General features: G+C 40.5%; 1 protein-coding gene and 1 pseudogene across 1 annotated transcript; one reads left to right on the top strand and one right to left on the bottom strand.

Moving 5' to 3' along the window:
* Nucleotides 1-1,310: 1,310 nt before the first annotated feature.
* LOC148877264 (cyclin-D3-2-like) lies at nt 1,311-3,514 on the bottom strand. The gene is made up of 4 exons (XM_088983834.1): nt 2,534-3,514; nt 2,222-2,423; nt 1,897-2,027; nt 1,311-1,763 (listed from the first exon to the last, which is right to left on the bottom strand). Exons 1-4 carry the CDS (start codon nt 3,032-3,034, stop codon nt 1,482-1,484), a joined length of 1,116 nt encoding a protein of 371 aa, XP_088839960.1. The 5' UTR covers nt 3,035-3,514; the 3' UTR covers nt 1,311-1,481.
* A 7,183-nt stretch (nt 3,515-10,697) lies between these two features.
* LOC148877263 (syntaxin-111 pseudogene) lies at nt 10,698-11,387 on the top strand (annotated as a pseudogene).
* The last annotated feature ends 12,576 nt before the right edge of the window (nt 11,388-23,963 follow it).

Here is a 23,963-nt window from a genome sequence, read left to right as displayed (position 1 = left end):
TTTGGGGCTGATTAAGTGGCAGTTGAAGAACTTTGATCATTGCATTTCCTATGATGGCAACCCATCAAAGAAAAGTTACCTGAAATCAGACAATCCAGATTAATTGGCATGTACAGAAACAGAGCAGCGAGAGATACTCGGCCAGTTGGATGAGTAGGGGACCAAGCAATCAAGCATTGTGGGGAGGCACGGTGTGTACACTCTACACAGTCTACTGTGTGCCTCATAAAAATATAGAGTTCGCATCTGCATGCATGCTACGGACAACATGAGAGGAGATGTATTAATAGCTGTTATATATATATATATATATATATATATATATATATATATATATATATAATATAAATAGATTGTTTAAGAGATTAAGATATTAATCTCAAAGTGGTCTGGTGGGTAAAGGATTGTTTTTAATACTCTACTATTATTTTCTTTGATACGTTTGAGTGTATTACCCCACCCACTGGAGATGGAAAGATTATGGGGGAAGGAAACTGTGGATGTGGGTGTGACCAGACACAAGAGGAACAAGAGAGACAGAGCTCAAGGGTCTTTAAGTTCTGAAAATTTTTTAATGAAATGAGGCGGGTTCGGGATGTAATTAATTGAGGTGGGTAACTTGGGTGGGGTAATATAGGGCAAAAGGACATATTCGGTGGCGCTCCGAACGAGGTCAAACCCAAATGAAAGTCTCAAATAAGACCAAAATCACAACCACAACTTGAGCGGCCGACAACTTTATTCTGGTTCTGCAAATGATGCAAATTGTTCTTAAGAAAAAAAAGAAAAAAAACTTTCTTCTGGTTCTTCATCCTCCACATGCAAACAAAACCATCTCATCTCTATTCTTCCACCCTCCTTTCTATTTCACTCTCTCTCGATTCAACAATTCGACTGAAAAGGAGAGAAAAGTAACAAGGACTTTGCACCAGACACCCCTGTCTAGGTTGTAAAACTCCATATCAAGTTAATGAGATTGAATTCCAATTAGATATACACATATATAAAACGAATATGCATGCAGAACTCTTCAATTTATGTATGTCTATAGTAACATAAGGTATATATGTTCATGTAAGAATGACCGACGAGATACTGAGAGGTACAGGGAGCGATAATTCAGATGTAAATAGTCTGTCATTGCTGCAGCAGTCCATTTTTCCCAGCAAAATGCTAGCCATCTCTGCTTTTCGGTCTTTCTGCCCGCGTCTTATCTCTCTTCCTCTTTCAAGAGGGGATAGAGTAGAGAGGGATGTTTGTTTGTTTGTTTGATCTTGTCATTTCCAGTGCAGACTAGCCAGAAATGCATATAGATGGAAGGCAATTTAACTTGCATTTAAACAACTTAAATACTACGGAAAGAGAATGTAAGATAAGAGACAACATGGGTGAACGTGAATGCCTCCATGGAGTAGACAGATAAGATTGATTAAGAACGAAGAGAATTGGATGGATATAATAAAAAAGAGAGGAAAAGCTGTTTAACGAGGGTTGCTGAGCACGTCCACGAAAACATGACTGAGAGAAGGCAAACACATCTGCTGGTCCTGGGCTCTGCTCCTCTTGAACAAAGGCTCCGGAAAAGACGAAATCGATGATGCGACTGCACATGAATCGTTGGAGCTCTCACAGCTGAAAGATACATCAATAACGCCGTTTGGGCTGCCTGGCATGGACTGGTACTTGCGTTTGCGACTATAATTGAGACCATGGCAGCTCCATGTCAATTCCTGGATGAGTTTAAGGCACTCATCCACAGTATCCTATTTAAACATAATCAAGATTAAACTAGATAATTAGCGAGGAACCGATGTTACTTTTATCTAAGGTAAAGTATGAGTAGAAAGAGAAATATAGATTAACCCACACTCAATATATGTGAAAGGAAATACCAACCTTGCTGATTTTCAGGACACCCATGAGCTGGTTTTGGTATTCCACTGGGTTACAAGGCTCAACCTCGCTGATAACGTACAGCATTGTAGCAGTAGCCAAAATAGAGGGAAGATACCGAACAAACCCCGGGTCTGAGAAGGAAATCTAAGGGTTAAAGACTTTCAAGTAAAGAAGAAAATGAATTGGATGAGAATGAAGTAGATTGTTTGATTTGTACAGCATTGTTTTTCTTGTTATTAATGATGATGATGATATATAATGGGAAATCTTGTTTTTGCGAAAGGGGGAGTGGATAGCTCTTCAATCGCTTTGCTTAGTTGCTTACCGGCAATGATAGAGAGGAGCAGGTGCTCACATCGCCTGAGGAACTCCCAGTGCAGATGGTTCTTCAATCCCAGCCTTCTTATGATGTGGTCGATGAAAGAGAGTGGGGTCACGGGGTTCATCTTCCAGTGAAGCGTGGAGAGAACTAGCAGTTCCATTCTCTGAATCGTTTTGGCCTCGAACACATACTTGGTCTCCTCCACCTGAGCAATGAAAAGGAAATCCATATTATAAACCAAGAAGACCAAGAACCCCATTTCTTTTCGGTTAGTAAGGAAATACAAGGCCAATTAGAAAATTGCTAGGAACGTACTTGCAGGTCTAGGAGAAGAGGGGACTGGATCTCCTCCACTTTGGCAGCCAGAGACAGACAAGCCACGGCGGTGAGTTGAGTCATCCACGGCTTGTCTCTCTGGATATTAAGGCGAGAGAGAAACCTGTCGAGGTAGTTAACGGCGAGAACAGCGGTGAGAGTAGAGAAGGAGTAGTGGGAATTGACTTTGAGCATCCACTCCACGGCCTCCCGACGAGCCGACGCAAGGGAAGGATTGGCTGTGTCGAGATTATTGAGGTGGTGGGTCTGCTGTTCTTTGGCAAGAAGAGTGAGAAGTTCTTCATCTTCCCATAAGAGGTCTTGTTCCGATAAGAACAGAGGGCAAAGAGATGGGTTAGTTGCAACTTGGCGACTATTCTCGCTCCCTTCTTCGTCTAAACCTCCCTCTTCTTCCTCCCAACGCTCCTCCTCGCAATAAAGAGCATCTAGAAGGAATTGAGGGTCCGATTGCTGTTGCTGTTCTTGTTTTTGTTGAGCCATCTTCTTCAGAGAAGAAGAGGTTAAGGTCTCTGTTCATTATACAGAAACGAAGAAGAGGAAGTACCTCATCTCACACGCAGATAGCCAGAGGTATCTCTCAAATCTCTCTCTCTCTCTCTCCAGAGAGGGGGGTGACCTCAAATCAAAGGATGTTATTTTGGTGGGTTTTCGTTCACGCCCGTCCTTTTTCTTTATATCATTTTGGTTTTCCTTCAATCTTCTTTTTTGTTGTTGCGTTGGCGGGCAGGAATTAGGAAGTGGAAGTGTGTAACGGCACACAGACCGAGCCGGCCGGACCCGAGTGAAACAGGAAGACCTGAGCTGAACAGGAACAACAAACCGACTACACTAAGTCTACACTGCTATACTACATTTGTACTGTTATAAGCTACTGAGTACTGAGCAAGTGAGTAGTGAGTGAGATGAGACAGGAAACCTGGACTCTACTCTGGAGGGGTTTTATTTTTCATTTGGGCTTTGGGTATTACTGTAATGTTAAAAAAATATAAATTTATACGTATCGTACCGGCTTTGAAGGTGAGAGACGAGTCGGGATATTTTATTTTTCAAAAGAAAAAACTACGTAAAGTGGTCAATCGTAGCGTTGACTAATTTCTCTATGGCTTGTCCATTGCTTGCTGTGGAGCCTGCAGCATCTACTATTAATATTATACATTTAGATTGATCAGCTGTGGACCTTTTCGAGTGGGGGCCTCTCGAGTTTGAAAAGCCCATATATATCATTATCATTAAGGGATTAAAAAAAAAAAGAAGAAAAAACAGAAGATCTCGAGCGTATCTAAAATTCTCTTCCCTCCAACTTTTGCCGGTTGGGAACCCGACCCGACCCTCCCGGTTTCAAGACTCAAGAGCAATAAAAAAAAGACAAATCGCTACACAGTCGATGAGAGAGAAAGACCGGAGAGTGAAAGAGAGATTGAATGGATTTAACTTGTTTAAAAGGCGGGGAGCGTTAGCATTAGACAATAGACATTTAGACTATAATGGACGATTCTCTCCCTCTCTCTCTCACCTCATTATTGTTGCCGTCTCGTCTGCCCGTGCAGCTTAATACAAACGCCGTACGTTTTTTCTTTGGCATCTCTGCTTCAATCAAAATAAATTATTAAAGCAATGGATATTAGTAACATAATTAATTAATTCAATTTATAATTAATTAATCCTATTTGGTAAGCATACACACGTCACAAATGGCATGATTTTTTACTGTTTTTAATTTCTAATTATTTTTTATTTATTTTGTCGGAACAAATTGTTCGTTCACACCGGATGGTTGAATCGTTGACTCAGAAACCAGTAATTAGAACAGTTTTAATTTTTGGTCGTTTTTTAAAATATTGAAAAATAGTCTCTTATTTAACACCATTTTTTCAGGAAAAAAAAAAACATTATTTCAAATCATGCCTTGAAAATGAGAATACTGTAGTCTGAAGAAATACCAAATTTAAATTGTATATGTTTGGTGCCATGAAAGTTTTCTGAAATATGTTTTTTTATATAAATATTTATCTAAAAAATACTACTTTAAACGTTTTTTACTTTTTCTATTTGGTTGGACATTTTACAATCATTTTAAATAACACCCCGTAAAGTTGTTTTCCACCTCAGATAAAGTGTGCCACATTCAAAAAACGCCCAACCATTTAGGGACACATGAATTTAACGTTTCCTCAAATCACCAAACACATAAATTAAAGTATTTTAATTTTCTAATATTTATTTGATAAATACTAAAACCAAATAGTGGTTTTATATGCATTATACACCAATGCCCACGGAACCAAACAAAAAACACGGATCCTCATAGTAGTGGTGGCCGTCATTGAATTGGGCAGTTGTATCTCTGCTTATATGACCGTGCATTAGCAGCAGTTCTGCTATACATCCTCGGTCCTCCTGATTCTGCCATTAACAAAACTTGAGATAGAGAGAGACTGATCAGCGTGCTTGAACGCAGCACGCTGTGTACCGAAAGACCAACTACCTCACCTCATGGCTTACATCACCAACCTCGTCGGATTTATCGCTGTTTCTCTATCTTCACGTATAAGTTGGAATAATGCGCCAGCGATTCCGACTAACCATGCTTATATACAAGGATTTAAATATCTGACTGATACGCACCGATACGGACGATACAAATCGGCAACTCGGCGACTCGACATTTTATTGCTCACACGTTTATTACCCAAAAGTTGTACAGGATGATTCGAACACAAATCACCCAACACTTAAGTCTTAAATGCGCGCTTGATCCATTAAGCCAATCATTGTCTTATAAAATTTATTAAAATAAAACAACTTCTTTCTATTCTCGTGTCCACATGTAATGCAAAAAATTTATATTTGTTTTTAACAATTTCAATAAAATAAAAAAAATAATATTCAAAACTAATATTTTATAAACTAATAGAGTAAATAATTCTTAAACCTACATTTATATCAAAATTTTGTTTAATCTCAAGAAATTTATATGAAAAAAGATATTAATAATAGAATAATTATTTTAGTACTTAATATTTTAATTTTAATTAAATAAAAGTATATATTATTTATAAAAAAAATATTATTTACAAAAACCTCGAGAATATAATATAAATTGAATTTGTCAAATCCATTAACCTACATTTATATCAAAAAATGATTTTTTATTTCAAAATTTATGAAAATAAAAATATTAATAATGGAATAATTATTTTAGTAGTTAAAAATTATGAATTTGCATATGATGTGTATCTTATAAAATTTAATATATTTGATATATTTTAAGTTAATATTATATATTATTATAAATTTTTAATTTATATTTTAATTACATTTTATAATAATGTGTTTATTGTTTACAAAAATGAAAATATTGTTAACTAAACATTTGAGAATTGATTTTTAGTTGATTTTTAGTTAATATTAAAAATTTAAAATAGTAAAATAGAAAATAATCAACATAATAATTCACATACAATATTTGCATATGTTTTGTGCCTTGAAATTCAATAGAAAATAACATAATAATAGCTTTGTGCATGTATTAATTTTTAATATACATATACATATATATATATATATATATATATATCTATATATATATATATATATATATCAATAAAATTTTATGCTTTCTATGCATCCCACTATATTAATTGTAGTATATTTCTTCACATATACCTTTAGAATATATATTTTCTATGTATCTGTACATTAATTATGGCTACTTTGATTTTAAAAATAATGTTATTAATATGTTTATGGAATTTATATGCATTTTTGGCGTATCTATATTTTTTCGTCTGTATCCATGTGTTTCCAAAGCGTACCCGCATCCATATCCGAGTGGTCCGATACAATACCCGATATCGATACTTTAATCCTTGGTTATATCATTCTTGTAATTGGAATTAATATGGAGATATGAATTACGACCCAATGCCAAGCCATACATGTACATAACTGCTTTAACCGGTCTAATTAAAGAAGTTTGCCCCTTCAAATTTGTACATTTGTATAGCTTAATTTTTTTATATTTCCTTTTTCTTTTACTTACTTTTTATAGAATTTTATTATTTTATTAGAAAAAAAAATTGTATGTACAGCACGTCTCTTTTTTTTTTTTTTTTTTTTTGCATGTATTATATTAGCAAAGGCTTATCGTTTAATTTGGGAGTGGGAGTGTCCCCACTTTTGTTCAAAAAGCTCTACAGCATTATTTACAAGATGAATCATCTTGCATTAGATCACAAGCTCACATCTCCCCTCATCATGCACCATCACTCAACTGGCCCACCCCCTCCATGTTATTTGATGGCTCTTTTAATCCAGTTACAGGAAGTGCAAGACTAGGATTCATCATAAAAAATACCACTGAAAGATTCCAAATTGCAGAAGGAGGCCCCTGCTGGGCCATCAACATTTATGATGCCAAAATACGAGCCCTTTTAATGGACCTCAAAGCTGCAAACTCGAACAACATCAGGCATCTCCTAGTCTTTTCTGATAATGCAGATCTTATAGATCTTGTAAATACAGATCGGCCAGTGAAGCATTGGGTGGATCAACTGCATCGTTGTAGTCTAAGACATGCTAGATCTCTCTTTTTATCTATAAACTTTGTACATATTAATAGACAGTAGAATCAAGCTGCTCATGTCTTTGCTTACATATCATGCATGGGGCAGCTATGTATCCAATATGACCCTAGATGATCTTTTCATGTAACTATTTCTATTCAATTAATGAAGATCTCTTTCTTTTGCCAAAAAAAAGAACAAAAAAAAAAACATTATTATTATTATTATTATTATTATTATTATTATTATTTGTCACAACCATATTATGAGCCAGGCATCCAGTACATATATGTGTTAAATTTATAAAGAAATGTTCCCAATGTGATTAGATTCCCTCTTGCTTTCCCAGTGTGTGTAGAGTTTTTGATCGTAAGAGATTATATTGCCCAAATCATCCACATACATGTTCTATAACTCAATAAAGCAAGCAGCAAAGCCTTTTTCCATCTATTTTAAGGAAATTATTAAAAATAACTATTTAATTATTTTTCAGATACATCCCTTAAACCTTCCTTGAGTTTTTTTAAAAGGCCTTAGAATCTCCCTGGGGATACAGGGAATTACATATACAAAAACCTCCCCTAACAATTTTTATAATCATAAAAACCTCTCCTATAGTTTCACTTTAGTAAAAACCTCCCCTGTATTTTTAAAGAAATTGACAAAAACCTCCCTTCCAACAGTGACCCCAACGGAAAAATGTCAGACTGGTACATCAATTTTGTTCAAAATTTCCATTTTACCCTTTTGCAAATTAGTTTGCATACATTTTTATTGAAATACCCCTATCGACCTGTTATCCTCCTTACCTCTCCCATCAACCTCTTTTATCCTCTGTCTTCTTTCGTCTAAAGAGGAGGAAAGCTACAACTCTTTTAACCTTTCATCCAAATCCAAATGGAACACAGCTCTTTCCTTTTCTCCTTGAATTTTCTTTGTCGATTTCTTCCTCCTCTTTCAATCACCCAAGAATCTGTAATTTTGTGCTCAGTTATGTTTCTCTTGTTTATTGCCCTACTTGACTTAGGAAAAAAAATCTATTTATTGAAGCATAAAATTTTAATGTATTTTGGAGGTATGGACCTGTTGAATGATATAAAGTATTTTTCTTATAAAAATCTTCAAACCAGTAGTTGTTTGTGCTAATGGAATGTTGTTTTCAGGACAGAATTAATTAATGTTCAGCATTCATTGGCCTGGCCGCCCAGCATTGATAGCTCGAAGGTGATGCAAGATACTTATGGTGGGGAATAGGATGATATTGATCATCCGTATTGTTAGACAGTTTTGTATGCCTTAGCTTCAATCAAAATGATGTACTTTATGAGTTTATTGTAAATGAATAAAAGTGCATATTTGATTCATGTTCCCTTAGTATGTTTCTGTGTAATACCCTTAAACTGAACACTTAATGAGACTCGTGTAGGTTTAGAATGTTCACAGCCAGTGGGTCAGTCTGGGGAGACCTATCCTGACAAGGCTGACACTGTGGCGCCACCAAGTCGGTTGGGGTGACTTGTCTCAGCTACCGGGGTGAGACCCTAGGCACATACAGTATAGGATTAATTAAATCTTTGAATTGGACCAGATTTCCAGTATTACCCTAGACCTTGGAGATTGATGGGCAAAACTGGAAAGTTACACCCGACCCCTATACTCAATTATGATACTGCACTAGGTGTCGGATTGGGCTGTCTTTGATGTACCAATCAGTGAGATCCTTAGCGGGGGTCAAAACCTGGGTATGTTGGGATAGTCTGAGAATTCATCTGAGTGGGTGATCATAGTGACAGGATCAGCCCCTTTGTCGGACAAAGGTAATGATCGGGGATGCACTCTCACTGATGGAAACCAAGACTGCTGGCAGCCGATTTCAATCGTTGAGATTTATTTTGCAAAATATATTTTATATGAGATATAAAAGTATATAAATTATGGTTTCGAAATGATTTCCAAAATGTTTTAATTCCCCGGATCCATATAAGTAGAGAGTGCAACACTGTTCCTTGCAGCCGAGGGAGAGGTCCTCTCTTGTCTGGCAGTGTATGATCATTATGGGCCGAGAGGTTAAGTGTAAGACCATTGAGGATAATACCTGATGGGCTAATCTTGCATCTGCCCATAGTCCCTGGGTGTTACAAGGTGGCTTGGCCCATGGACCACTTAGGGTAAGTGTTGGGCCCATAGAGCCCATCTAATGGGTTTCAGGGGGTGCAATATCCATAACAGTGTATTCGGCCAGGCCTTGTAACAAAGGCTGGGTTGAACCCATGTGGCTGATGTGTAGATCAATGTTTGGGTCACACGCCATACAAGGAAGCCCAACTAGACATCAGTTTGGAAGGCTAAATGAATACATAACCTTAAATGGGCCTTAAGCCCATTTCGAACTGGGCTAATTTGATTAGTCACTTAAGGGGCGAATTCGGAGATGAATCAGCTGATAGGATTGGGCCCACACCCTATCCACTTATAGAGTCAAAGATCTAAATAAGATTTAGATATGGAAACCTCCTAATTAGATTAGGAGATGGCTGATCTAATCTACAGATAAGATAATGATTATCCCTTATCACTTAAAGGGACTTCTAATCCAAATATGATTTGGGTTAGCAACTCCTAATGGGATTAGGAGCTGATCATTTTTTTTAAGTCTATAAAAGGAAGAGGGAGCGACAGCCTTTAGACATGCAATCCACAGATCCTTGTCTTCAGAATTGAGATTACTAGAAGAGAATTCTGCACCCTGCAAATACTCTCTTGCCGCCTCCTTCCTACAACCGCCGCCTACAGCAGTTTGATCTCCAGTTCTTGGGAGATATCAAGATTGGATCTTGATACCAATCTTTTATTGGTGGGAGTTGTATTCACAAGCCATCCAGGTGATTCTTGAGAAGGGTCAAGTTCTTTTGAAAGAACACTGTTGATTCTGCTCCACCCTGCACTGCACCATCTTTAGTGGGAGCAGATTTTGGACCCCTCCTTGGGCGTGAACACCTCCATTGGGAGATACTACTTCTCTATATCAGGTATTATCTCTCCCTACTCCTTTTGGTTCAGATCTGATTCAGTTTATGATTCAAGAATTATCCTTGAAAATATGGTTTTCTAAATGGGGAATTCGATTCCCAATTGAAGGGAGAGAAAAATTTTTGAAATTCGCCCCCTTATTCCGCAATCTTTGGGCGTCCATGTGATGGATTTCCTATCCCTTCACGTATGAGGTTCCTATTGCCAACCATCCACCATTACTAGTCAAGGAAGATAATGGGAACGAGGGCTCATTCTCATGAGTTTTTTGGACACGGGTTTCCAAATCATAAAGCACAGTGTGTTGTATGTTTTCAGCCTTAGAATTTTCTATATGCAGGTTTTCAAATCATTCTTCGGTATAAATACATCACTGTAAGTCATTTATATATAGATTTCACTTCTAGGAAGGAAATTATTTCCTAAATTGGGTCCTTTAAATCGAAAAGCATCTCATACAGCCATAATCTACTCTCACAGCTGAAGCGTTCTCTCTTCCAAAGTTCTGTGATTCCAAGTTTCAACTGAGATAGAGAAAAAAGAGCAAGATGAACAATTTGATAACAAAACCCTTCCTCAGCTATATGGATCTGAAGAAAGAAGACATGAAAGATTTGGAAGTTGGCAACGTTGACCTGGAGATGGTAGTGACGATGACGCAAAATCAAATAGACCATAGGAGGCCAAGATGGTGAAAGAGATTAGTTTCATCAGAGACATCCTTGTCCAATTGCAGCAAGCCAACGAAGAGAGAAGGTGCCTCCACAAGTCGGAGGCCCTAAAAGCCCTGCACACATGGACCAATGCCGATATCGTGACCGTGCTAAAAAGGTGAGAAGCATAAAGTCTCAACTCGAGGATATGGACTGCACCAACGCTGCCAATAGGAGGCTCTCTTAATACAAAGAAGGGACGCCGATGGACCGCACAAGGACTTTGGTCACCATTAGGCTTCAGAAGAAGCTAAAGGAGCTGATGGACTTCCAGGAGTTGAGGCAGCGGATGATGTGGAGTATATAGAAATGGTGGGCTGTCGATATTTCACGGTAACAGGGAAGTACCCGAAGGAAGAGGTGATAGACAAGATTATATCAAGTGGGGCAGGAATGGGAGTGGAGGAGCTACTGTAGAGGGCGGTGTTAGGAGCACGGGAGGGGAAGGTTTTTGAGACGGTGCTGGAGATACAAGACAAGCATGGCGCAGTGAAGGATATTGAGGCCAAATATGGTACTTTATAAATTAATTGAATGACACTTCAGGGTAATTTTGTAAATGTTGGAGATTTTTGTCAAATTCTTTAAAAATCCAAGGGAGGCTTTTGCTAAAATAAAACCATATGGAAGGTTTTTATGATTGTCAGAAATTTCAGGGGAGGTTTTTGTATTTTATCCTTACTTTTAAATAGATAAAAAAAAAATTAAGTGTATATTATGCTCATATTAATTCCTCCTGTGAAGTTAGTATATTTTTCCTAATTCAATTTTTACGGTATGTTTTAGTATTTCATTTTTTATGGTATAAATAAACCTGTTTTGTGTAAAGATAGGTTCAAGGGTTTTTTAAAAGTTCAAAGGTATTTCAGTCATTAAACATAGATGATTTTACAGAGGCTCGGTTTGGAAAGAGTACAAATGCAAATATGTATACTATAAATGCATCTTTATAATGGTAAGAGAAATTTAAATGATAAGAACAAAATTTCATAAATGCAAATATGTATAATATAAATGCATATTTATACAAATGCAAATATGTAAATATAAATGTATATTCATCCATACAAATCCAAACTGAACCAGAAGAACAAAATTTTAAATCCATAACATCAGCGGTTGTTGTAAGATTTGTAATGGTAAGGGAAATTTAAAACCCTTTTCAGAAAAACCAGGGGAGGTTAACTTAAGGGATTAACCCTTATTTCTGAAGCGCCCAAATAAAAATAAGTATCCTTGCCAAAAAAATAAATAGAAATAAGTGGGATTTATATAATTATGCGAATGATGATCTGATAATGGAGGGGAGAAGATCTGTTCGGGTGGGTCATTCCTCATCCTTTTTCAATTTTAACGTGCCTCTGACCTCAATCTAATGAGTACTGATCATATATGAACATTTTCACATTTCACGTGGGATGTAATCAGTAGTAGGTCTCCATCCATGGTGTAATGAGAAAAATTGTTCCATAATGCCTCACAGTACATGCACATGGGATGATGGTAATGAATTTATGGGCTATACCAAATTCTACTTGTCTTGGCTTCTTCTTAGTTTCTTTGCAAATATTTGTGTGTTTTATTTTCATTTTCCCTCTTCCCTTTTCATTTTTTTAGGTTCTTTTGCAATAAAAAATCTTTAAATCAATGTTTTAAAAACCGATTTAGAAAAGGAATTGTTTTGGCTATTGGTTTTAAGGTTAGTGATTCAACCATCTGATTCAAATCGATAATATATTCTAATTAAAAAATATAAAAATAAAAAATAATTAAAATAGAAAATGATCAAAAATCATTATTCGAATCAATAATTTGACTACCTGGATCAATAAGTCACTGACTGATTTAACAGCCAAAATACGAATTAAGAGTAAAACGGAATTAATTGCCTGAACGATTTCCAAGTCATTGACTAAGCTCTTCAGCTTGGGTTTTCTAGTTTGCCATTCTTCCTAGTTCGGTCATCTTCCCTTGGTGAGTCTCCGTAGTCTCTCCTCTTCAATTCGGTTCCAGTCTTTTTAGTTTCATAGTTAGCTTCCCTTAGTTCATTTTTCAGTTCGTAGCTATGTTAGACCGTAGCTTCGATAGTCTTTTAGATGAGCTCGATGTGGGTACCTCGGCTCAAGTAGGTGCCTCCGAGGCACATTCCACCTACGAGGTGTGGGAGACCTCGGGTAACCCGGCATCCACCTCTAATCGAGGTCGGATAGTAGACAAATTTGGTCCTTTTACCATGACGGTAGACAGGCTTAGGAGCCTGATAGCTTGGTATAACCTTCCCAGGGAGTATACCTACTACCTTCGTGCGGGCGATTGCCCTTGGGAACACGGTCGCGGTGAGATCATGATTTTCGGGGAACAGCTCGTGGTCGGACTCCGCCTTCCACTACACCCCCTAATTGTTGAAGTGTTAAATCACTTCAACATCACTATAGGCCAGCTCCACCCGAACTCCATTTGGAACGTAGTTGGTACCATCTTCCTTTGCTTCAACTACACCTTGCCTCTCGACCTTGACATTTTTGCCTCCATACTTTCCATAAAGAAGAATGCTTCTAGCATTCTCCCTGAGCACAGGCAAACTTACTACCTGTCCCCTCACCCGGGCTACAAGCTGCTACATGACCTCCCCAATAAAATCCCGGCTTGGAAACGAGATTATTTTGTAATTCGGAACCTTGCGGGATGGCCCTTCCCTACTCACTAGAAGGTGGCCATTCAGGACTCCGGCATTACACTGGATTGGGATACAAGGGAGACGCTCCAGTCTTGGGCGGAGCTCAGCTTCGACTACAAGGACTTCATCGCCGAGAACAAGCTCATTGAGGCCGGTCTGAGTCCCGATAGATCAACTTGTTTAGAGTTAGTATCTTTCTTCGATAGTCAGTTAGTCAATTATCAGAAAAAGTAAAAATACACTTAATAAATTTTCAAACAGTAAGAATAAAATTAATCAATTAGATAAACCATAATGATAGTTTAAGAAATTTACCCATTAAGAAATAGGGACTCCTATTTTTGCTTGTAATGCATCCCTTTAATTATTATGACACGTACACTTCTCAGTGATAAGAGGAATTAAGAGTTCAGAATTGAAAGATTATATAAATTGATGTTCACTTAATAATCATCTTATTATTTGGTAATTACTATGATCTCACAAACTATAAACGCTAATACCGTGCATGTACCCATTATATATATAAAACCCCAAATGATGAAACATACATAGTCATGGGCACCCTCTAACCTGTGTTTAATTTCTATTGAAGAGTCGATATGATGTATATAAAAAGATGTATAATTATATACGAACCAGTTTCATTCAGTCTAAACAAGATGCCAAAATTTCTTGCAATTAAACACCTTGATTGCAACTCATGTGCTTCCATTTGTATAAAAAAATAATAAACAGATAAAAGAATTAGAGGGGGGTGAGGGTATTTGTTTTAGTAAACTAAGGTGCCAGATATCTAGGGAGGGCGCCACCCTAAAAGCATACAATTACTGTTTAGTTAAAAGAAAAAAAAATCTAGTTTATCAAAAAAAAGTTAAAAAAAATCCAGAGTCAAATTTTGATCTTCATGTATATAGCCATTGACACTGCTATCTGCATGATTTGTATTCATTTTTTTCTTTTACTTTTAACTATGTTATTGCCGTTACTGGGCTAACTAGTAGTTGGACCACTTGACCCAGATTGAAGTATCCATACATTTAAAACAACATGCGTGGTATATATATATATATATATTCTAGAGGAATCGTATATCTCAATGGCTAAATTTTTTTAATGCGCAAGTTTTGAAATTAGCCTAATTGTAAATTCTTTAGCATTCATTGTGATGAAGGGTGATTTGACCTGAACTCATCATAAGAGGACACGTGGATGTGACTCAGCATAAATGACAACTTAGCGTTTGACCATTCCACCAAGATCCAGCGTAGCAGCTCGGTACCAGATGACACTCCGATTACCTCGAGCTAAGATTCTTCCAAGGAAGTACCACGAGCTAAGATTCTCCCAAGATAGGAATCTCCTGAGCTCAAGACACTTTGGGTTGAACTCGAGAGCCTCCTAAGTTAGAATAAATTTACTCCTGCCCAAACCTAAGTATGCCATCTCGGGTAGAAGCACCTCGATACGACACCTACAGCTCGGCACAGGGTAGCTCGGTACAAGGCAGCTCGCGGAAGAACAGCTTGGCGTATCACAGGAAGATCTCCTGTCTGACAACAGTACTTGCCAAATCTAGAGAGTGCACCAACGTCTCTCTCCAAGCGGTGTCATGCCTGCCAAACCTGAGAGGTGTCCCCCGCCTAGCAGGGCTGTACTCTACAACAGTTACCTGTGCAACCCTGGCAAGTAACAGCTGCGACGGAGAATTAGAGGCGGTTATGCCTGATTTGACAGGACACCTCTATATAAGAGCTTCGACCCCCAAAGAGCAAAGGTATTGCAACTTGCGTGATCAGCACTCTAGCTCTCTCATTTCTTGATCTACAACTCTCTTCCTGCTATTAACTTAAGCATCAGAGTGTTCCCGCCAAGCAAGTCCCCTGGGATCCTTCACCTTCTTCTCCTCAGTTATCACGTCCATCGCTAGCTAGGAGCGCAGCCCCTCCCAGTAGTATGCATCAGACAGTTCACCGTCCCCCTCTCTGCGGATGGAGTTCCTACTCTGAATGTGCCTCAGATAATGGCACCTGTGAATGCACCACTCCCCTCCACGGTGGGAGAAACTTTCGCTGAACCCTCCATTGTTCCTCCGGTGACCGGCCAAAACCAACTTGAAGACCTAGTGCACTGCATGTGGGCTATGCAGGCCCAAATGCAACAGTTTCAATAGTTTCAGTTGTATTAGCAGCAAGTGTTGCACCAAGTCTATCAGCACCAGTATCAACAACAGTTTCCACCACTGCCCCAGAACCAGCAACAAGTTCCTCCTTGACACCCCACTGCGCAGCAGGCCAAGCCTCGCCATCGCAGCCAGCAACCCCCTACCGGGGAGAGACTTCCCAAACTCAGAACCCTCTTGGGAGTTAGGTCTCATCCCGCGAGAGGGAGAGACAAGTCACTCCCCCCACCTCGCAGCATGTGGTCAGGTCGGGGGACTCTCATCCAACCAGGCCCGCATCACATCGGCCTTTGTAGTTCAAGATCCCGCTCATTGAGAACTAGTTCAAGGTCCTGGCTACGGATTATAGATAGGGCCCTTCGGTCCACAGCCATCGGCAACAGTCCGAACCCCTCCCCGAGCTTACTATGCCCTACAACACAGAGACCAGCAACACTAATGCAAAGCCAACAAAGAAGCAGCGGAGACGTCGCCGAGCTCGCCGAGCTACAGCCCATCGCCTGCCCAAACTCCCCAAAGAAGAGGCAAGCTCGGGAACAATGAAGACCACACCGCTTCTCTCTGTACCATCTCCTCTATCTCTCGAGCTCCTGGCCATCCCAATGCCCAAAGACTTCAAGGTACCTCCCCTAGACAAATACAATGGATCATTCGACCCGAACAAACATGTAGATGCTTTTCAGTCACAAATGCATTTAGCCAGGGCAAGTGAGCCTTGCATGTGTGAAGCCTTCTCCACCACCTTCAAGGGAGTAGCTCGCACGTGGTACAGGAACCTTGTGCCCGGGTCAATCAAAAGTTGGGTGTAGTTCGTGCAGGTTTTCACCTCCCACTTTATTTCTAGCAAGAGATGCCTGAGGACACAAGAAAGCCTTCTCGGCATAGTCCAAAGGGAAGGGGAGTCCATCCACAGCTACATCAAAAGATTCAACGATGCATGTCTGCAGATACTCGACTTGGACCCCACGGTGAGGCTCACAGCAGCCAAGAGAGGCATAACGCATAAGGAGTTCAAGTGGCATGTGGTTGTCAACAGACCTAAGGATGTAACTGAATTCCTCAAGCTCGTAGACCAGTTCATCGGAACAGAGGTGGAGATGAACTAGAAAAATGAGAACCCGCCTGAAAAAAGGAAAAGAGAAGGTGAGTCCTCAACCCACGGGGACATCAAGAAGAAAGAACCAGCTTGGGGAGGAAGGCCAGACCAGTCTCTTCGATCTCCTCTAGCCGACAAGCCGAACTACACACCATTAAATGCGAAGCGAGCTGAGATTCTTATGGCGATCAAGGACGCACTGTACTGAAGTGGCCACCTCGGCTGAGAGGAGACCCAAATGTTAGAAATAAGAACTTGTATTGTCATTTTCATAAAGATCACGATAATGATACCGAAAGTTGTAAAAACCTCCGTGATGAGATAGAAGAACTCATCCGTCGCGGGTATTTAAGAAATTTTGTAAAAAATGAAAATAAAATAGGACAGCAGGGGGAGCAAGTAGAGACACTCCCAAGTCTAGCAGCAGACAAGGCGAGCAACAACAACAGCAGAGGCCACCCCCCGAAGAGAGGCCAGTTCGGGGAACAATCCACATGATCACCGGCGGATCGATCGTTAAGGGCTGCACCTCAGCTGCGGTCAGGACCTTGGCCCGTGAGGTCGAAAGAGAAGGGCAAAATCTCCCAAAGCGATCGAGGACGGAGAAGCCGATTTTCTTCACCGAAGATGATGCGTGTGGATTCCACTACCCTCATGACGACACACTCGTCATGAAAATAAGAATCAATGATTTTGAGGTGAAGTGTGTCCTCGTCGACTCCGACAGCTCGACAGACATCCTCTTCAGCAGCATTTGACAAGATTCAACTTCAGGAAAGCGACCTCAAGCCCGTGAGCACTCCCTTAGTGGGCTTCGGCAAAGAGGAAGTCAGGCCCTTGGGGAGGATTTCCGTACCTGTGGAGGTCAGCACCTGGCCTAGCATAGTGAGGCTCAAGCATAACTTTTTGGTGGTCGCAACTCCCTTCCCTTACAATGCCATAATAGGTCGGCCCATCACCCATGCTCTACGAGCGGTGGTCTCCACCTATTATTTGGCCATGAAGTTCCCCTCGGACTTCGAAGTTGGGGTAGCGCGAGGCGATCAGCTCGAGTCTCGCAAGTGCTATGTTGCCACCCTCAAAGGAAAAGCAAAGGTGGCAGACGACCTCGAGTTGGAGTGACCTACGGAGCACTGTGAAGAGCGAGCTGCACCTATAGAAGAGACAACTTCTGTGCCTGTTTCAATAGAGGACCTAACCCTGATCGACGCTTTAATCGAGGAGCCTCTACGATCTCAATTTGTAAGCTTTCTACTTAAAAATTTAGATATTTTTGCATGGTCTGCAGCCGAGATGCCCGGCATAGACCCTAAAATCATCACTCACAAACTGAACACTGATTCTGTAGTTAGACCCGTTAGACAAAAGAAACACAGCCTAGCCCCGGAGCGTTGAAGAGCAGTTGACGAGGAGGTCAGGAACCTCATCGCAACCAATTTCATCAGGGAAGTTCATTACCCGAGTTGGCTAAGCCAACCTCGTTCTGGTAAAAAAGGCTAACGGTAAATGGTGCATGTGCGTCGATTATACCGACCTGAACCGAGCTTGCCCGAAGGACTGCTTCCCACTCCCCAAGATTGAACATTTGGTGGACGCGACCTTAGAGCATGAGTTGTTGAGCTTCTTGGGTGCCTATTCAGGCTACAACCAGATCAGAATGGACTTTGCTGATGAAGAAAAAACGGCCTTCATAACCGAGCTCAGCTTGTACTGCTACAAGGTCATGCCCTTCGGACTGAAAAATGCTGGGGCAAATTTCAGAGACTTGTAAACCAACTATTTGAGCCGTTGATCAGCAAAAAATCAGAGTGTTATGTAGATGACGTGGTTGTCAAAACCCAATTTTCAAGCAAATTAATAAAAGATTTGCATTATGTTTTTGAAATTTTATGCAAGTTTAATATGAAATTAAACCCAAACAAGTGCATTTTTGGTGTCACCTCGGGTAAATTCCTAGGTTACATCGTTAATCGACATGGTATTGAGGCCAATCCTGATAAAATTAAGGCCATCCTAGATATGAGACCACCCCAAAAATTAAAGGAGGTTCAGAGGTTGAATGGCTGAATAGCCGCTCTGAGTCGCTTCATGTCTAAATCGTCAGATCGCTGCCTACCTTTCTTCAAGGCAATCAAGAGAAGCAAAGACTTCGAATGGACCAAAGAGTATCAACTTGCTTTTGACGAGCTCAAAAGGTACCTTGCTAGTATCTTGGTGTTAAACCGACCCGAGGAGGGAGACATTTTGGAGTTGTACCTCTTCGCAAGTGACGAGGTAATAAGCTCAGTACTAACAAAAGTAGTAGATTAGGTCCAATGACCCATCTACTATGTTAGCAAAGTGTTGCAGGAAGCAGAGACGAGGTATCCTGAGATGAAAAAGTTGGCGTCCGCGCTAGCTGTTGCAGCTTAGAAACTACGACCGTACTTCCAAACTCATACAATCATCGTCTACACCAATAAGCCTCTGAGGCAAGTCTTGCTCAAGCCCGAGGTCTCCGATAGATTGACGAAGTCGGCAATCGAACTCAATGAGTACGACATCCAATATAAGTCGCGAATTGCTATCAAGGCCTAAGGCTTAGCTGACTTCGTCGCAGAATGCACTTTCAGCACTGAGGTCCCTAAGTTGGTTGAGCCTGAGCACAGTGAGGTTCCAACTAGTGTGGCCTCTTTTGTGGTTAGACAAAACCCGACCTGTGATGAGAAGCCCTGGATCCTCCATGTTGATGGCTCGTCAAATCAACAGGGCAATGGAGTTGGAATCATTCTGTATGGACCAAGCAGTGTGAAATTGGAGTATGCATTATGCTTCGAGTTTGCTGCATCCAACAATGAAGTGGAGTACGAGGCATTGATAGTCGGGCTGGCCTTAGCAAGTGAAGTAAAAGCCAAACACATCGTCATCTGCAGTGACTCCCGGCTCGTGGTCAACCAAGTCATCGACGAGTATGAAGCTCGCGAGCCAACCATGGTCGCCTACTTAGCCAAAGTCAGAGAGGCTCTGCTCAACTTCCAGTCATACTTCATCAAACAGATCCCGAGATCCGAGAACGCTGAGGCCGACGCCATGTCCCGACTAGCCAGCACAAGTGATAACACCATGTGGACCGTGTACATAGAGAACCTGCCTCAGCCTAGCATTCTCAAGGGGCCAGAGGGGGTTGCTCCTATCTTACAAGCAAAGCCAAGCTGGATTGATCCACTCGTGAGCTACCTGCTATACGGAACCCTCCCTGCAGATCGTAATGCTGCCAAAAGGGTAGAGCGTCAAACAGCCAAATACATCATAATAGACGGACAGTTGTACCAAACATCCTACACGCTCCCTTATTTGTGCTGCTTGCGACCTTCCGAAGCTGAGCTCGTACTCCGCGACACTCATGAGGGCTTGTGCGGCGGACACTTGGGGGTAGGGCCCTCGCCTAGAAAGCACTACGACAGGGATATTTTTGGCCAACATTGAAAGAAGATGCAATTGAGTTCATTAGAGAGTGTGACAAATGTCAGAAGCACGCCAACATCCACCACCATCCCGCTGCCAACCTAAAGTACCTCACCAGCCCATGGCCCTTTGCACAATGGGGGATCGATATACTCGAACCGTTTCCATCAGTGACAGGACAAAGGAGATTCTTAGTGCTTGCAGTTGACTATTTCACTAAGTGGGTGGAGGCCGAACCTCTCACAACGATCACAACGTGGAATGTGCACAACTTCTTCTAGAAGAATATAGTTTGTCGTTTCGGACTACCCTGAGTACTCATCTCTAACAATGGCAAGCAATTCGAGGATATTAAATTTCAGAACTGGTGCAAAGATATGAGAATACAACAAAATTTTACCTCGGTAGTGCACCTTCAAGCAAATGGTCAAGCGAACGTCACAAACAGAGCTATTCTCCATGAACTGAAGGCACGCCTAGACCGAGCTAAGGGACTGTGGGTAGACGACCTACCCAGTGTACTATGGGCTTACCAAACCATGGTGAAGACTGCAACAGGCGAGACCCCCTTCAACCTCACGTACGGCACCGAGGCAGTGATCCCCACCAAAATCAAGGTCCCCACGTTACGCCTGGAAGCATACGATGACGAGACAAACAAGGATGAGCTATGCACCAACCTCGACCTACTTGATGAGGTACAAAACCTTGCACACATTAGGACCGTGGCCTACTAGTAGAGAGTAGTAGCTTGGTACTATAACGCCAAGGTCAAGAAGCGGAATCTCCACGTCGGTGACCTGGTTCTTCGTAAAGTCATGGTACCTGAGCTCGGTGTTGGTAAGCTCGGCACAAATTGGGAAGGACCCTACCGAGTAAAGCGAGTACTTGGGGAAGGAATGTATGAGCTTGAAACCCTAGAAGGGAAGAAGGTACCTCGAGCATGGAATATTGTCAACCTAAGGCAATATTACCTATAATTACCAAACTCTAGGAGAGTGGACTATAAGTTGCTCCCTCAGCCTAAGGACCAAAATGCTGAGCTAAGGACCTTTGTGCCCAGTCGCCTCTTTGGCATGGGTGAAATCTAGAATAGTGGAATATAAGTTGCTCCCCCAGCCTAAGGGCCAAAACGCCGAGCTAAGGACCTCGGCGCCCAGTCGCCTCTTCGGCATGGGCGAACTCCAGAGAGTGGACCATAAGTCGCTCCCTCAACCTAATGGCTAAAATGGCGAGCTAACGAAAGACCTCGGTACCGTGTAAAACCTAATTGCCTCCTTGGAATAGGCTAAGTACTTGTAATGCCCAAGGCGCGGGCAGCTCGGGTATGAACCTAATGATGCATAGCCCGCCCTGGCATACAACAAGTTGAACTCGTTAGGGACAACCGATGTCAACTTAAGTAACCCGGGTGCAGACAGGTCGGGCATATACCCTACTATGTTGCTCACCTCAGTGTACATAAAATTACCCTTACTAAGTATTGGGAGACAGTTTGGCTTGACAACAATCGAGAAACCTCCACTTCGGGTACTTAGCTTGATAGCCTAACAGTTCAGGGTAAAATAGTTATTTCCGTAAATAAAGTAAATTGCATAGCACTTAGCAAAAAGTATATTTTCATTACAAAGATGTATTTTGTTACAAAAGGGGAAAAGAAAAGGAAAAACTGAGCTCGCAGGCTCAAAGTACAAGGACCATCCAAACTAATTAAGGGACCCATCACTCTTGCTCAGAGCCTCCACAGAAGTGTTAACTTGGTCGGCAGCCTGGTTGGTAGTGTCAGCCCCCCTGATGTTTTCGTCGCCCTCCTCCTCGAAGTCTAGGTCTTCAGCAGCCTGACCAGCTACATCTCCCGTGATTCGTGATGTAGTGATAGTGCTTACATCGAGCTGTGGGAACTCACATTTTATCAGCCACCTGCTCAGTTTGAAGCCCTTGTGGTAGGCATCCACTATCACCCCAATCAATTCATAATTAGTACGTTTTCAACTTTATTGACTGACTAGTGATTACGAATGATGCTACCACTTTTCCAAGTATATATATGCGAAATCAGAAGAGTCGGGATCAACATAATTACCTTTTCCTTGCACCATCATTCAATTTCAACCTATTGCCCGTTTCCTTCACACGACTAATAGGACACTGTCACATAGAAATGGAAGTGCTTCTTTTTCCAAACTTTTTGATCATCTTGCTTATTGATGTAGTAGAGAGAGAGAGAGAAATAAATTTTGAATTCACTTTAATATTGCTTAGTGTATTGAGGGTCATGTGTGTGTATTGAGGCTCATTATGGTGGATGGGTTATGGGACACTATCACACAATGTGCATCAACAACTGGATTCTTTATATTCTCACATCAACGTTCCTTGTAGAAGGACAACCTTGCATGGCAAGATTATCAATATCAACTGAGTTCTGGGCAATCATAAGAGGTTTTCATAAGTTTTTCTGTATTGGCTACAAAAGTGCTTTTATGCTATTGAATGCTAAGGATTCTCAATTAAAGCTAAAAGAAACTGATAAAAACATCACATGGAAAGTTCAAACTCTATACAATGTCATCTTTGACCTTCTATCTTTTTTTTTTGATGATATCAAATTATTGTATGTAAATAGGTTAGTTGTTAAGCCGGCCCATGATCTTGCAAGACAGACCAGGCTTAAAAAAACTCTTATTAACAAGTCTAATCCCCCTTGGTCCTTTCATGTTTGTTTTTTTGGATCTATTTTGCCAAAAAAAAAAAGAATCTTCTCTCGTGGTCACTATTATTTTTGTGTCTTATAAGCCCACTTTGAAAAGAATATATAATGCAAATATACCTTGTATTTTGCAAATACAAATACAATATATAATGCAAAACCTTGTATATTATATTGTAAATGTACCTTGTATTTTCACCCTAAATATTTGTATTGTATTTTTAATTCTCAAACTGAGCCTTTTGAAAGAGGACAAATACAGACAAAATACAAGGTTTTGCATCCTACGTATTTGTATTTGTAGTCCTTCCTAACTGGGCCTTACTTGCTACCATTCCGCTTTTCATGGCTTCTTTTAATTAGCAGCTGCCGTTTTTTCATAAAATATGAATTCAACACCATTAATGTGTTTTACCTAATATCTGTTTGGTAAAATACATGCTGATGCTGACTCAGTTTTTTCTTTTTCGTTTTATTGGTAAGTGACTTAGTTTTTCTAAGAAAAGATTTGTTGATTTTGGAAATCCGACCTCAAAATAGTAAATGCACGATATATATCCGCCGGGGCCCCTGAATGAAAACGCAGATGACGACTATTACATTACAGCTGGTTTAATTTAGGAATTATAATCAAACATTAATTAGCAACCACCATATATATTCAGCTCTACTCTAGTGCTTCCAATTTAACATGATCCAGATTCAAAGCGGGAGAACCATGTTCATAATTTCTTCTCTGCTACCTCCTTCAATTCTTTCAAGTCAAAATGACAAGCAATAATATATATGTCGTCTGTGATTAATTTGATCAACATATATAAACGGCTCCGAATCCTCTACAGGCCAGTGAACTGAGCCTGCATTATCCTGGAAGCTGGAATCTCTCTCCCCGACTTTAGGTGTTTTGTAAATTTGACTTGTTCTAACTCTTCTATTCTTTTAAAGCTAAAGCTTAGAAGAATGTAAGGCAAAAAGAAAAGAAATATATACAT

Source organism: Nelumbo lutea, chromosome 1 (assembly GCF_056320005.1).
Source record: "Nelumbo lutea isolate HS-2025 chromosome 1, American lotus-T2T, whole genome shotgun sequence".
NCBI classification, from domain to species: domain Eukaryota; kingdom Viridiplantae; phylum Streptophyta; class Magnoliopsida; order Proteales; family Nelumbonaceae; genus Nelumbo; species Nelumbo lutea.
The sequence above is the reverse complement of the archived record's forward strand: the minus strand, read 5'-3'. Positions and strand labels throughout refer to the sequence as shown.